We start from the raw sequence: 15,665 nt of genomic DNA on the forward strand, positions 1-15,665 counted from the left end.
TTGGGATTTCTTTAAGTGTAGCATGTCCAATAGCTCAGGGTTTGACATGGCCTTGTATGTTAAGCAGAGATCACCTCTGAGTAGACGATATGCCACAGAGTACAGCTGGAGTTTTTTTAGACGATCAGCATAGGGCATCTGCTTTAGGCCTGTGATTCTTTTACTGAGGTATTTTTGTGGCCTTTCCAGTTGTTGCAGACAACTTGAGAGGTGCATACCAAATGAAGTGGTGCATTCTATAATGGGTCTAATGAGGGATGAGTACAGTGGGACAATGACTTCCTTTTTTTCTGGATGAAAAGCCCTTAGTGATGAGGTGTGCCACACAGTAGGATTTCCTGACTGTTGTGGCGATGTGGTTATTGAAGATGAGACCACTGTCCAACTGTGTCCCTAAGTCTCTTATCATACTTTCGGTGTTTAGTGTACTGCCACCTATGTAGTAATTCATGGGTACATGTTTTTCCCAAAGGGGATAACTATACATTTCTTGGCACTGAGCTTGAACCCATGGCTCTGGCACCAATCATCTGTTTCTGTAAGGTCCATTTGTAGAATAGCCACATCATTTGGGGATTCAATAATGGCTCCCAGTTTGCATTCACCTGCGAACTTTGTTAGCCAGAGTCCCTTAGTGTTGGCCTGTACTTCATAGAAGTAGATGCCAAACAAGAGCGGTCCCAGGACTGAACCCTGAGGTACTCCACTTGTCACTTGTCTGGAGCTGGATTTGGAGTCGGCTACTTTTACAGTGTGGGTTCTGTCAGTAAGCCAATTGACAACCCATCAAGTGACATAGGGGATTAATGTCCAGCTCAGCAAGTTTATCTATGATTCCAGAGTGGGGGATGGTGTTGAAGGCCTTGGCAAGGTCCAGATAGACTAAGTGGACTGTCTTACCCTCGTCCAAAGCTCTGAAGACTGATTCAAAGAAGTGAATCAGGTTCAGGAGACACGATCAGTCCTTCACGAACCCAAACTGGTTGGGGTCCAGTGTTTGAAGGTTGTCAGTGTCTTTGTTTATAAATTCCATGATAATACATTCCATGGCCTTGCAGATCAAGCTTGTCAGACTGATGGGGTGGTAGCCCAGGATCCAAGGTAGATCCCCCCTTGTGGAGTGGGATAACTGTAGCTGTCCGCCACTCAGTGGGCACAAAGCCTGAAGTGAGGTTATGATTAAACATGACACTTAGGTGAGGTGCCAGTTAATTTTGCAGTTCATGGAGTACACAGACCGGGATGTCATCTGGTCCCATGGATGCTGTATTCTTAGCTTTGGAGAGGGTGTTTTTATACCTGTGTAGCCATTATAACTGGAATTTGGCAATCTTTCAGTATTGAGATGGGCCCTTTAGGGGGTAAGAGGGGGGTGAAGTTGGCACTGAATCGATTTGCAAGGATACTGGCAATATCCTTGGGATCAGTATATTTATTGTCACTCTGTTGTAGCTCAGAGCAGATCTGAGCATTGCCATTTAGATTCTTGACATAGCTATAGAATGCCTTGAGGTTGTCTTTGCTTTGGAATCTTTGGCAATTTTATTTTCATAACTAGCTTTGGAGGATTTTATGAGGGATCTCAGCTTCTTACTGAGGCTGGTAAGTGAGTTTTTTGCACCCTGGGATTTTCCTCTTTTCTTCAACACTTTCTTCCTTTTGTTGTAAAGTTTGTTTATGACAGGGGACCACTAAATTGGATTCCTTTGTTTTAGAGGAGAGCATCTTGGTTCTATTTGGGATGGCACGATTCATGCATGAGTGGATGTGCTTGTACAGTGCCTTAGTGTAGGATTCAGCAGTCGAACATTCAGTTCCCATCTGCATGGGTGTCATGAAGTCTGTCACTTCTGACTTGAGTAGCATGAAGTTGGCTATGGAGATGTTTTTTATGGAGGTTTCTCTACTGGAGGGTGCAGGAGGGATATGGATGTCAAGGGTGATTAGCTTATGGTCAGACCTGACCAACGAGGGGGTGACCATAGGTGTGATGCATCAATTTCCAATGTTGGTAATTACCAGGTCTAGGATATTGGAGCCCCTGTTGGGACTATGGATTAGTTGATCCAGGGCAACAGAATTTATGAATTCCAAGAACCGTTGAGCAAAGGTGTTGGTACACGAGTAGTTTTCCCAGTTAATGGCAGGTTAGTTGAAATCACCCAGTATTAGGGTGTTTGGTTGTATCTTAATATTTCCAGTATGTTTAACTCAAACCACGGAACAAACCAATGAACACAAAAACCTCTAAGGAAACAGCCCTGCAGCGATAAATTCAGTGAATCCAATGAAAGCAAATAGTCGCTTAATGAATATAATATTGTAAGCACTTTTATTACACACAAGAACTTTCGGTAGGCTCAATATCCCACCTTCTTCAGACGAAACAATACATTCAAGGGAAAACTTCACTTAAATACTTTTTACCCTTGTTAATGACCTCATAATTGAGGACCCACCTACAATTAAAAACGCTACTATTAAAAAGATAAAACCTTTCAATGAGTTCTAAAGGAACCTGTTATACACACTATTTAAAAACAATGCAAACCACATGTATAAACCATAAATGCTATTGTTCTATATCATATTAGAACATGCATTCATATTGAAAATAATAATAATGATAAACAAACCAATACATAACCCCATATAAAACGAGGTATAATTCCATCCATAAAAAACACAATAATAAAAAGCAGGAACAGCTGCCATGAACATAGAAAATCATCTACCCAGACCAGCCAAGCCCTCTAAAGCTGGTGAGAGTCTAATGTGCTAACTAAATATATAACCTACACTGACAGGATGTTGCCTCCATATTTCTAAAAGACACGATAGTATTTGCAGACAAAGTCACTAAAAATAATGTAGTAAATTAATCCGACCTGATACTAGTTAACAGTATTGGGTCCCTTGCTTATAACCCAAATAGTGGATATATCCAAAATACTGCATGTATGTACAAACACAATGTGTATAACCTTATATACAATACATGCCCCCATATCATTTTACTGATGTCAGGGTCTAAAGTCCTATATATATGTATACCAGCACAATGTACATGTACATAAATACATAAAAAGCCACATGTTCCATACCCCCCCCCACACACACACACACACAAAGGACATAGGACTGAACAACATATAATAATGTAGGGATTATCTACGCAAGGCCAATAATTTCAAAATACAAGACAATGACACAGCTTCATTAATTCCTGGATATATATATGCTCCTGTTCTAATTTGCCAAAATAACTCTTCTTTTTCCAAATTGATTTGCCAAGGGCCATTATTTCCATCAGTAACAACTTGCTTGAGAACAGAGAAATGGAAAGTATGGTCAGGGTGTTCCATAATATGGCGGGCCAATGCATTCCTTAAATCCATCTTTGATGTTGCATAAAGATGCTCATATATGCGTTTACGCAGCACCCTTTCGGTCTTTCCTATATAGAAAGCAGTACATTTATTGCATAAAGCCACATACACCACTGCTCTTGCCCCACAATTAAAACTACCCATAACCTTGTATCTCTCATTATTAATTGTAACTTGTGTTCCTTCCTGAATATTCTTACATTGGTGGCATGTCCCACATTTGGTCATACCCTTATATTTGTTAAACCCTACTTTTTTAGTTCTTTCCAAAAGGGATTTTAAACTAAAGCCCTTTCTAAATGTAAGGTTAGGTACTGACCCTAATGCCTCCGTTAATTGTCTATCCTCCCTAATAATGGACCAATTCTTCTGTAAAATGTCCCTTATTAAACGGTGATCTATCGAAAAGGTACACAAGAATTTTATGTTGATGTTAATACCTGCCTTATTCGGACCCATATTTCCTATACTAACTTGGTCCGCTGGAGTATCCAAGCTCTGTGGGTATAAGATAGGTTTGAAATGACCAGAAAGCCTTTTCATCTCTACCTCTTTCTTGATTTCAATCAGGAGAATCGCAGGGTAGCCCCTATTCAGAAACATGTTAGTAAGTTTATCGCACTCATTTACAAAATCCACATACCTAGTAGTCATACGCGCTGCCCTTACCATCTGTCCTTTTACTACAGCTCTTTTTTGATGGTAAGGGTGGCAACTACTGAAATGTAGAAACCCATTAGAATATGTGGGTTTGCGATAAATCTCACTCACCCATCTGGATTCAGTATAATCTTTACTGATAAGAATGTCTAAATAATTAATTTGGTTAAAATTAACCTCATACGTAAAATCCAGGAAATCTGTAAACATCTTCATGTTTTCAATAAAGCATTCAATACCCTCTAATGGGCCCTTCCAAAGGAAGAACATGTCGTCCTGGTACCTAGTGTACCAGGCAACATGTTGTTGAAAGCCACAATCCTTAAATAAGAATGTATTTTCCCACTGTGCTATAACACAGTTGGCAAACGCTCCCCCACAGGGGGAGCCCATGGCCACCCCTGACGTTTGTTTAAATATTAGTCCATTGAAACTAAAACAACTATACTTTAGGACCAACTCTAGTAATGTTTCTGTTATATAGATAGTATTTTGTGGGACCTTTTTGTACTCCATAAACTCCCTCAACCATTCCAAACCCAACTGCTGGGGTATGACTGTATAAAGATCTTTAATATCAACAGTCAGAAAAATGAAATGTGGGTTAAAAGCTATTTCGTTGATGTTCCCCAAAAAGTCCCACGAATCCTTACAAATTTGCTTTTCTGTCTTAATAAGTGGCTTAAGTATAGTGTCAACATATTTGGCACAAGCCACCAGTATCGACCCCCTACTATCCACAATTGGTCTAAATGGGGGTTTTTTAATGGACTTGTGAATTTTTGGAGCCCCAAAAAATGAAGGCATTTTAGGTGCCAACACACTCAAATAAGAGTGGATGTCATAATCTATAAATTCCTCTACAAATAAATCTTCAATAGTAGTTCTAATTTTATTATTAGCTATATTCACTTCATTCAGGCTTATGCTCTCATAAGGGCCCTCAGTCAAATGTGCCATGAGTTCACTTATATAATCATTAAGGTTCATAAAAATAAGGCCATTTCCTTTATCGGGTTTCATTACCCGTATTTTACAATCCTGGATTAATGATAGAAAATCACGTTGTTCTCCCAAAATATTAAGTTTGTTTTTTACATTGCATGCCCTATTAACTGCTAAATACCTAAAATCTAACTCACATGCTTTTTCAAATGATCTTAAATTATTAACTAATGGGGGATTGAACAGACTAGCTATTCTGAATGGATTCGTCAGGCACAAAGCCTGAAGTGAGGTTATGATTAAACATGACACTTAGGTGAGGTGCCAGTTAATTTTGCAGTTCATGGAGTACACAGACCGGGATGTCATCTGGTCCCATGGATGCTGTATTCTTAGCTTTGGAGAGGGTGTTTTTATACCTGTGTAGCCATTATAACTGGAATTTGGCAATCTTTCAGTATTGAGATGGGCCCTTTAGGGGGTAAGAGGGGGGTGAAGTTGGCACTGAATCGATTTGCAAGGATACTGGCAATATCCTTGGGATCAGTATATTTATTGTCACTCTGTTGTAGCTCAGAGCAGATCTGAGCATTGCCATTTAGATTCTTGACATAGCTATAGAATGCCTTGAGGTTGTCTTTGCTTTGGAATCTTTGGCAATTTTATTTTCATAACTAGCTTTGGAGGATTTTATGAGGGATCTCAGCTTCTTACTGAGGCTGGTAAGTGAGTTTTTTGCACCCTGGGATTTTCCTCTTTTCTTCAACACTTTCTTCCTTTTGTTGTAAAGTTTGTTTATGACAGGGGACCACTAAATTGGATTCCTTTTTTTTAGAGGAGAGCATCTTGGTTCTATTTGGGATGGCACGATTCATGCATGAGTGGATGTGCTTGTACAGTGCCTTAGTGTAGGATTCAGCAGTCGAACATTCAGTTCCCATCTGCATGGGTGTCATGAAGTCTGTCACTTCTGACTTGAGTAGCATGATGTTGGCTATGGAGATGTTTTTTATGGAGGTTTCTCTACTGGAGGGTGCAGGAGGGATATGGATGTCAAGGGTGATTAGCTTATGGTCAGACCTGACCAACGAGGGGGTGACCATAGGTGTGATGCATCAATTTCCAATGTTGGTAATTACCAGGTCTAGGATATTGGAGCCCCTGTTGGGACTATGGATTAGTTGATCCAGGGCAACAGAATTTATGAATTCCAAGAACCGTTGAGCAAAGGTGTTGGTACACGAGTAGTTTTCCCAGTTAATGGCAGGTTAGTTGAAATCACCCAGTATTAGGGTGTTTGGTTGTATCTTAATATTTCCAGTATGTTTAGAAAGGTGTAGTGAGAATCTTGGGGCATGGTGGGGGATCTGTAGGAAGCTACAATTTGGATTGCAGTCTTACCTAGTGTTAGTTGCACCTGGAGAATTTCAGACGCATTGTGTTCGGCAACTAGCCTGGTGGTGTGAATATCATTGGTGAATATGGACACTCCTCCACCTTTAGTGTTTTGGTCATGGCTTGGTGGCCGAAAAGTGTGGTAAGAGTTGTAGCCTGGTATTGCAGGAGTGCTCTCTGGAGCCTTGAACCAGGTCTCAATTACTGCACAGATATCTATGTTTTCCATTTTTAGGAGTGTCTCGATAGAGTGCATTTTGCGGTTTAGACTTCTAGCATTGAGTAGCATTACCTTCCGATTTTGCATGCTTGTTCCATGAACACATTTCCTCTGTGCACGATCCAAGCTCAGAGGTAATCTCAAACTGGACAACTGAGTGATTTAGTGTTATTGTACAGTAGTCACAGAATCTCTCTGCTGGTGATTTAATGTTATTGTACAGTGATCACAAAATCTCTCTGCTGGTGATTTAATGTTATTGTACAGTGATCACAGAATCTCTCTGCTGGTGATTTAATGTTATTGTACAGTGATCAGAGAATCTCTCTGCTGGTGATTTAATGTTATTGTACAGTGATCACAGAATCTCTCTGCTGGTGATTTAATGTTATTGTACAGTGATCACAGAATCTCTCTGCTGGTGATTTAATGTTATTGTACAGTGATCACAAAATCTCTCTGCTGGTTATTTAATGTTATTGTACAGTGATCACAGAATCTCTCTGCTGGTGATTTAATGTTATTGTACAGTGATCACAGAATCTCTCTGCTGGTGATTTAATGTTAATGTACAGTGATCACAGAATCTCTCTGCTGCTGATTTAATTGTATTGTACAGTGATCACAGAATCTCTCTGCTGGTGATTTCATTTTATTGTACAGTGATCACAGAATCTCTCTGCTGGTGATTTAATGTTATTGTACAGTGATCACAGAATGTCTCTGCTGGTGATTTAATGTTATTGTACAGTGATCACAAAATGTCTCTGCTGGTGATTTAATGTTATTGTAAAGAGATCACAGAATCTCTCTGCTAGTGATTTAATGTTATTGTACAGAGATCACATAATCTCTCTGCTGGTGATTTAATGTTATTGTACAGTGATCACAGAATGTCTCTGCTGGTGATTTAATGTTATTGTATAGAGATCACAGAATCTCTCTGCTGGTGATTTAATGTTATTATACAGTGATCACAGAATCTCTCTGCTGGTGATTTAATGTTATTGTACAGTGATCACAGAATCTCTCTGCTGGTGATTTCATGTTATTGTACAGTGATCACAGAATCTCTCTGCTGGTGATTTAATGTTATTGTACAGTGATCACAGAATCTCTCTGTTGGTGATTTAATGTTATTGTACAGTAGTCACAGAATTCCTGTGTTGGTGATTTAATGTTATTGTACAGTAATCACAGAATCTCTCTGCTGGTGATTTAATGTTAATGTACAGTGATCACAGAATCTCTCTGCTGGTGATTTAATGTTATTGTACAGTGATCACAGAATCTCTCTGCTGCTGATTTAATGTTATTGTACAGTGATCACAGAATCTCTCTGCTGGTGATTTAATTTTATTGTACAGTGATCACAGAATCTCTCTGCTGGTGATTTAATGTTATTGTACAGTGATCACAGAATGTCTCTGCTGGTGATTTAATGTTATTGTACAGTGATCACAGAATCTCTCTGCTGGTGATTTCATGTTATTATACAGTGATCACAGAATCTCTCTGCTGGTGATTTAATGTTATTGTACAGTGATCACAGAATCTCTCTGCTGGTGATTTCATGTTATTGTACAGTGATCACAGAATCTCTCTGCTGGTGATTTAATGTTATTGTACAGTGATCACAGAATCTCTCTGCTGGTGATTTAATGTTATTGTACAGTAGTCACAGAATTCCTGTGCTGGTGATTTAATGTTATTGTACAGTGATCACAGAATTCCTGTGTTGGTGATTTAATGTTATTGTACAGTAATCACAGAATCTCTCTGCTGGTGATTTAATGTTAATGTACAGTGATCACAGAATCTCTCTGCTGGTGATTTAATGTTATTGTACAGTGATCACAGAATCTCTCTGCTGCTGATTTAATGTTATTGTACAGTGATCACAGAATCTCTCTGCTGGTGATTTAATTTTATTGTACAGTGATCGCAGAATCTCTCTGCTGGTGATTTAATGTTATTGTACAGTGATCACAGAATGTCTCTGCTGGTGATTTCATGCTATTGTACAGTGATCACAGAATCTCTCTGCTGGTGATTTAATGTTATTGTACAGTGACCACAGAATCTCTCTGCTGGTGATTTAATGTTATTGTACAGTGATCACAGAATTCCTGTGCTGGTTTGTGCTTTTTTGTCATTTTTACTTTAGTTGCTCATTTCAGGTAATATTTGTTAAACCCTTAAAATGAAATTTTTTGGTCTGTCTATTTTGCAGTCAAAATGTATAAAATCTATGTAGAGAAAAGCTGTGATGGAATATCATCAGCATGTTTTATAATTTGAATTGATGAAAAAAGGCATTCCCTTCAAACTCACAGTATTATACAGTAGAAAATAAAATCTTACTTGTGGGGCAGCACAGGACAACCTTCTGTGACCTTTTCATTCTCAGGAGACTTAACAGGTGCCAACAGTCTCTGGGCATCCTGTCGATTCAAAAGGCGTGGTGTTTGTGGGTCCCAGTAAATTCCGTTAATTAAACAAGTAGTGTAAGGTGCAATCTGAAAAAATGAAGCAACATTCAAAAGCTAGTTTAATTGTTCTTCCTTCTCACAAGTACTCACCATAAACTTTTAATCATAAATGTTCTTCTTCACCATTGGTTTGCATCTTCAAAGCTACAATTTTTTTCCTCAAAAAACTTTTATTTCAAATACATTTGAATGAATTCCATAGTATTTAAACATAAAGTACAGTTGTGTACCTACCATAAATGTAGATGTTCGAGTGTATTCATTGTTGCAGTCATTACTCTTGGGGTTATCCTGCTGGCAGGCTATCCGCAGTCGGCCAGAATTCCAAAGTCTAGGTCCGGTGTCTGTTGCTGTTGCCCCTTCCCTGACGTCAGTGTGTCAGGGGTATAAAAGATGCAACCGACGCCATTTTCTTCTGTTTTTCTTGCCCCAGATGTCAGGTGCCCCCAAATTAGTAGGCTGAAAAAAAAAATGCCAATAAAAATGCATGCACAAAAATAACATTTTCTTCATCTACAAGCAAATACACTCAATAGGTTGTATAGGATAGAGTAGTGCAATAGACCCAGTGAAGAAAAAGGGGGATGGAGGGTGGGTAACCTGGACTGCAACAGTGAATACACTCGAACATCTACATTTATGGTAGGTACACAACTGTACTATGTTCATCATGTTTCACTGTTGCAGTCATTACTCTTGGGTTGAATCCCAAAGCTGAGGATGGGTGGCTGGGCTAAATAGGAATAGGAGAGGCTAAGAGGCCCTGCAGGACTGCAGTGGCAAAGCCTGCTCTGGACTTAGAGTATAGAGGTAAGTGGTAGTGCTTTGTGAAGGTGTGCACTGAACTCCAGGTTGCAGCCTCCAAGATATCTTTGGTTGGTACTCCTCTGCGGAAGGCTGCTGAAGTGGCTGCTGCTCTGGTGGAATGAGGCCTGATGCCCTTAGGCACTGATTTGCCATGTTGAGAATAGCAGAAATGGATGCAATGGCCTATCCATTTAGAAATAGTCTGTTTTGAGATAGCCTTTCCTTGTGATCCCGTAGCATATGACACTAAAAGTCGCTCAGACTTTCTGAAGGCTTTAGTTCTGTCCAAGTAGAAGCATAGCTGTCTGTGTATGTCCAAAGAATGCAGAATTTTCTCACCCGTGTTCTGGGGATTTGGATAAAAGGTAGGCAAGTGAATGGTTTGGTTGAGGGCCACACTGGACACCACCTTAGGCATAAATGTAGGGTTTGTCCTCAGAGAAACCCTGTCTGGATGAAAAATGAGGAAAGGTTCCACAGCCATGAGTGCTTGTAACTCTAATACTCACCTTGCAGGGTTATTGCTAGAAGCAGAGCTGTTTTCCAGGATAAGTATTTTATATCTGCTGTTGATGCTGGCTCGAAAGGAGGTAGTGTGAGTTTTTCCAAAACATAATTGAGGTCCCAGGCCAGAATTGGTGCTCTCCTTGGAGGCCTAATGTTTTTGGCCCCTCTGAGGTACTGCCTTATTAAGGGATGTGAAAATAGAGGTGGTTCCGTATTGTAATGGGCTGAAATGGCAGAGGCATGAATCTTAATTGATGAGAAAGAAAGGCCTTTGTTTAGTATCTCAGTTAAGTATTGTAAAATCTGAGGAATATTTGGTATGGCTGTGTCAATGCCTTGTTCCTGGTTCCAAGCACAGAATATTTTCCATTTGTCTGCATAAGATTTTCTAGTACTGGGCCTCCTAGCCTCCAAGATAACATCCAAGACAGCTTTTGAAAGAGGAGTGTTCTGAATGGCTACAGTATCTGCCATGCTGCCAGATTTAGGGTCCTGAGATGGCTGTGCAGGAGTTGATTGTTTTGTTGGGGCAGTAGGTGAGAAGTTTGTGGCAATATCCATGCTGGACCTTGAGACAAGCTCTTTAGGATTGGGTACCAGTGCTGGCGTGGCCAGTCTGGTGCAATCAGTATCATTTTTGGCTTTTCTTGTCTGACCTTTAGGAGTACCCTGGGAAGGAGAGGCAGTGGAGGAAAGGCATATACTGTTAGATTTTTCCAGCTGAAGGATAGGGCATCCACTTTCCATGCTTGCTTGTGATAAATCCTTGTGCAAAATCTCTGCAATTGGTAGTTGTGTGGGAAGGCAAATAGATCTATGTCTGGGCATCCCCATTTCCTTTTTATCATCCTGAAGACTTGTGGATCCAGTTTCCATTTGTGGGGATCCATGAGGTTTCTGCTTAGATCGTTTGCCAGAGTATTTGTTTTTCCTGGCAGGAATTGTGCTTGCAGGTGAACTTTGAAAGCCAATGCTGTGTCCCATAAGGTCATTGCTTGTCTGCAGAGGGGGTAGGAATGTGTACCTCCCTGTTTGTTTATGTACCACATGGCCGTAGTATTATCTGTCTTTATCAGTAACTGTCCTGGATGAAGTAGGTCCTTGAAAGCTGTCAGGGAATTTTGAACAGCTAGCATCTCTTTTTGATTGATATGAAGATGCATCTGGTTTGCAGACCATGTGCCCTGAATACATTTTCCTGCCATATGGGCCCCCCAGGCATAATCTGATGCATCCGCTGTCAGTGTTTGCCTGGCTGTGGGTAGACTGAATGGTAGACCCTTGTTGTGGTGACAGGCTTCTGACCACCATCGAAGTTCCTGTTGTAGGCAGGGAATGAGTGCAATTGCTGTCTCTAGGCTGTGGCAATGCTGAGTCCAAACACTTTTTAGATAACATTGTAGTTTCCTCATATGCAGTCTGGCATATGGAATTAGTAGAATGCAGGATGCCATGAAACCCAAGGCCTGCAGGATATTCCTTGCAGATAAGTGGGTTTTTGTTGCCAATGGTTTGAAGTAAATAGTCAGATGTTTTTGTTTGTCTGGCATGAGATAAGCCATCTGGGTAGATGTATTTATGCTTGCACCCAGGAATATTATCTCTTGAGAGGGCACTAGTTTTGATTTCTTTTCATTTACTGTGTACCCTAGGCCATTTAGTAATCTTTTTACAAACGCCAGGTGCTGTAGAAGAATATCTTTGTTCTCTGCTTGAATTAGGCAGTTGTCCAAGTAGGGATATATTTGAATTCCTTTTTGTCTGCAAAACGCAATTACTGGTGCCAGGAATTTTGTAAGACCCTGGGCGCAGTAGATAAGCCAAAGGGCAATGCAGACAATTGGTAATACATTGAGCCAGCTATGAATCTGAGGAATCTTCTGCAAGATTGTCTGATTGGGACATGCAGGTATGCCTCCTTTAGGTCCAAAGTTACGAGCCAAGCTTTCTTGCCCAGCATGGACAGTAGCTGCTGTAGAGTTAACATCTTGAATTTTGGAACTTCCAGAAACATATTCAGAATAGACAGGTCCAGTATTGGTCTCCAGGTTTTGTCCTTTCAAGGTACTAGGAAAAGTCTGGAGTAAAATCCTTGCCCCTGCTCATTTTGTGGTACCTGTTGAATGGCCCCCATGTCCATGAGGGCTGTAATTTGTTTTTGTGCCTCTGCCCCTTGATTGCGTGGCAGGTCTGGCATACCTTTTGACCGTGGTAGAGTGTGAAAGTGGAACCTGTAGCCTTAGGACACTATGTTCATGACCCATTTGTCTTGGGTAACCATTTGCCAATTTGATGAAAAAAGTGCTAGTTTTCCCCCTAAGGGTGCTGCCAAAAGAGAAGTGCTTGGGTCTGGTAGAGGAAAGTCATTGAGACTGTTTCCTGTAAGGCTGTGATTTGTCTTCTCCGCTTTTGGAGGTTGGAGCACCCCATTGTTTCAGCCTGTATGTGCCTTGGGGTTGAGATCTGCCTCTGGGCCACCTGTATCTGCCTCTTTGCGGCCTGTCTGATATTGGAAAGGACCAATTTTTTGAAGACCAGTTTCTGCTAACCCGGGTGGCTGTACCTGTAAAAAATCCTTGACTGTCTGCATGGATTTGGCTTTATCCTCCACTTTTTTCAACACCTGTTCTGCTTTAGTGCCAAAGTATCATGCTGTAAAGGCGCATCTAGTAATTTTGCTTTAACATGATCAGGCAGATTCTGTTCCTTTAACCAAGTATGCCTTCTAATAACAGTACCTGTAACAGCGGTCCTGCAAGAGGCTTCCAGTGAATTATAACCACATTGCAATGTATGCCTTCCCACTTGTTCAGTTGCATGCAATAAATCCAACAATTCTTTGTTTTCTGTACTTTTAGTATTTGTTGACAATTTCTGTTTAAGCAGTGACATTCAATATTGCTGATATTTAAGCATATGAAAATGACAATGTAAAGCTCTTATAGCCAGGGTAGCAGAGGTGTAGACTTTTTTCCCCCATCTGTCTAGAGACCTAGAATCCCTATCAGAGGGGACAGGGTTTTTTGCAGTGGAGGCTTTGACCCCTTTGGGACCCTGAGATATAGTTTCTGGGCCAGCAGCGGGGTTTTTGTATAGAAATTTATAGGAATCTGGGACCCTGTAATATCTGTCTGGCTTGGCAGGTGCAGGGTGTAAAGAGTCAGGGGACAGGCCGGACTCTGAAAATACATCATCTACAATGTCTAGAACAGGAGGAATAGCAAGGGGTCTGTGCTGAGGAAGTAGCAGAAAGTCCCTGAGCCTTTTCTTAGATTCAGAATATTCCTGGCTTTCCCAGTGGAAATGCTCCCTCATGGTATGCAGGGTTTCCCCAAAAGAATAATCCTCAGGAGGAGAGGCTGAAGGAATGGATTCTTCAGCATCAGAGTCCTCATAAGGAGGCATGGAGTAATCCCGTTCAGAAGAGGAATCAGAGGAAATAGAAACCTGATCAGAAGAAAGGTACTCTGTCTCTTGCCTAGGCCTCTTATCAGGAGGGGGATGGGAACCCCTGATCAAAGTAATTAGGTCTTCGGCCATTTTGAGCATCTGTTTTCTAGGCATAGAAGTTTGAGCAGGAGAATGCTGCACTTGTTTTTTTGTCTTTAGAGCTTTAGTCTTTGTCTTTGAAGCTGAAGATGGCTTAATATATAGTTGTGTAGGTCTGAAGATACCCTCAGAAGCCGATGGCTGCTAAGCGGCTCTGAACCCATCTGAGGGAATGATTTCCGAGTGTCCAATATCTTGTGTATCCAGAGGCCCGGTCGGCTCCACGTGGGAGTTGGAAGCGGCCTGTGGCTCTGAGGTAGTGGGCGCCAGGGGCTGCGAAAGTGCCTCACTGAGAACCGGCGACTGGCCTAGTAGAGGCTTCTTCGTCGGTTTTGCAACTTGGATGCCTATCCTTTTCCTTGTCCTTGCGGTTTTTGAAAACTGTGGTTGTCGGCTGATCCGACGGCATTGTATAATTAAATCTTCGGCCAAAGTAATAAAATGCAAAATCAAACCAATGCTTAATAGTGCACTGGTTGAATCTAGCACAAAACCGACAGCTAGCAACGTTGTGATCAGGGCCTAGGCAAGGAATACAGTAAGAGTGAAAATCCTTATGAGGTATTTGCTTCCCACAAGAAATACAATTGTTAACTTTTACTGACATCGGTCTGGAGCAAGAAAAAAGTTTCCCCAATGGGGTACTTAGCTTTAATGAAGACTTTGGTTCTGAAATTCGAATTCGAAAATCTCAGGAGTCGGCCGACCGGCACTTGTGAACTGCTTCTGCTTCAGGCACTGCACGGCAAGAAAGACTGAAGAAAATGGCGTCGGTTGCATCTTTTATACCCCTGATGCACTGACGTCAGGGAAGGGGCGACAGCAACCGACGTCGGACCTAGACTTTGGAATTCTGGCCGACTGCGGGTAGCCTGCCAGCAGGATAACCCCAAGAGTAATGACTGCAACAGTGAAACACGATGAACATCATCTTAAATAACTATGTACACTATTTACATTAGCCTGACACTATAACAGATCTTAATGTATACAGTTACTTTATAAGTATGTCCACTCTGATAATGGATTGGACATACTTTATAAGTATGTCCAATCCATTATCAGAGTGTCTGATCAATTATTGTATAGTGTCAATCAATGATAAGACTTTTTCCCAAGGGTTGTTGATAAATGGCTTTGGATAAATTTTTAGTTCTTTAATTTTAATTTCCAATAATGCTTCGGTCTTCAGTAGGCTGTAGAAGTTTTCCACCAAAGTTGGTATTGTTTGTATTCCATCTTCTTGTTATACACTTCCTTGAAATTGCAAGTATAGACCATACTAGATATATGTTTGACCTATTCAAATGAGGACCTTTGTATGGATCCCCTACACAACTTAAAGAAACAAACAGGCAAAGGGCATTCACCGGACTAGAACTAATTCAATTTATTGTAAGCGCTTTCAAATGTAAAAATTCACAAACTTCCTCAGACAAACACAGTTGTTAACTGACTTAGTTTAAATAACCCTCCACATCAGTGACATCATATACTGTAAAACATTTAAAAAGATATTGTCCATTAAATCACAATGTAATCACAAGAACATATTTCATTCTACATAAAGTTCATTTCACCTTTAACAAAACTTAACTAATTACATTAAATAACATATAAAAGCATATAAATATATACAAGTACATTAAAACATATAACAATATTAAAACTAGTACACAATTGGTCATTTAACATCTATTT

At 40.6% G+C, this 15,665-nt stretch overlaps 1 protein-coding gene across 6 annotated transcripts in view; it reads right to left on the bottom strand.

Moving 5' to 3' along the window:
* LOC122815900 (alpha-aminoadipic semialdehyde synthase, mitochondrial-like) overlaps positions 1-15,665 on the bottom strand; it is a 1,133,057-nt gene that overhangs the window by 511,400 nt on the left and 605,992 nt on the right. For all 6 annotated transcript variants that reach the window (XM_044088750.1, XM_044088747.1, XM_044088751.1 and 3 more), the window contains one exon: positions 8,974-9,128. In XM_044088750.1, the coding sequence (XP_043944685.1) occupies positions 8,974-9,128 (155 nt within the window). The remainder of the gene's footprint in view (positions 1-8,973; positions 9,129-15,665) is intronic.

The sequence above is a fragment of the Protopterus annectens genome, chromosome 11.part0, assembly GCF_019279795.1.
Source record: "Protopterus annectens isolate FY-2018-M chromosome 11.part0, PAN1.0, whole genome shotgun sequence".
NCBI lineage: Eukaryota > Metazoa > Chordata > Ceratodontiformes > Protopteridae > Protopterus > Protopterus annectens.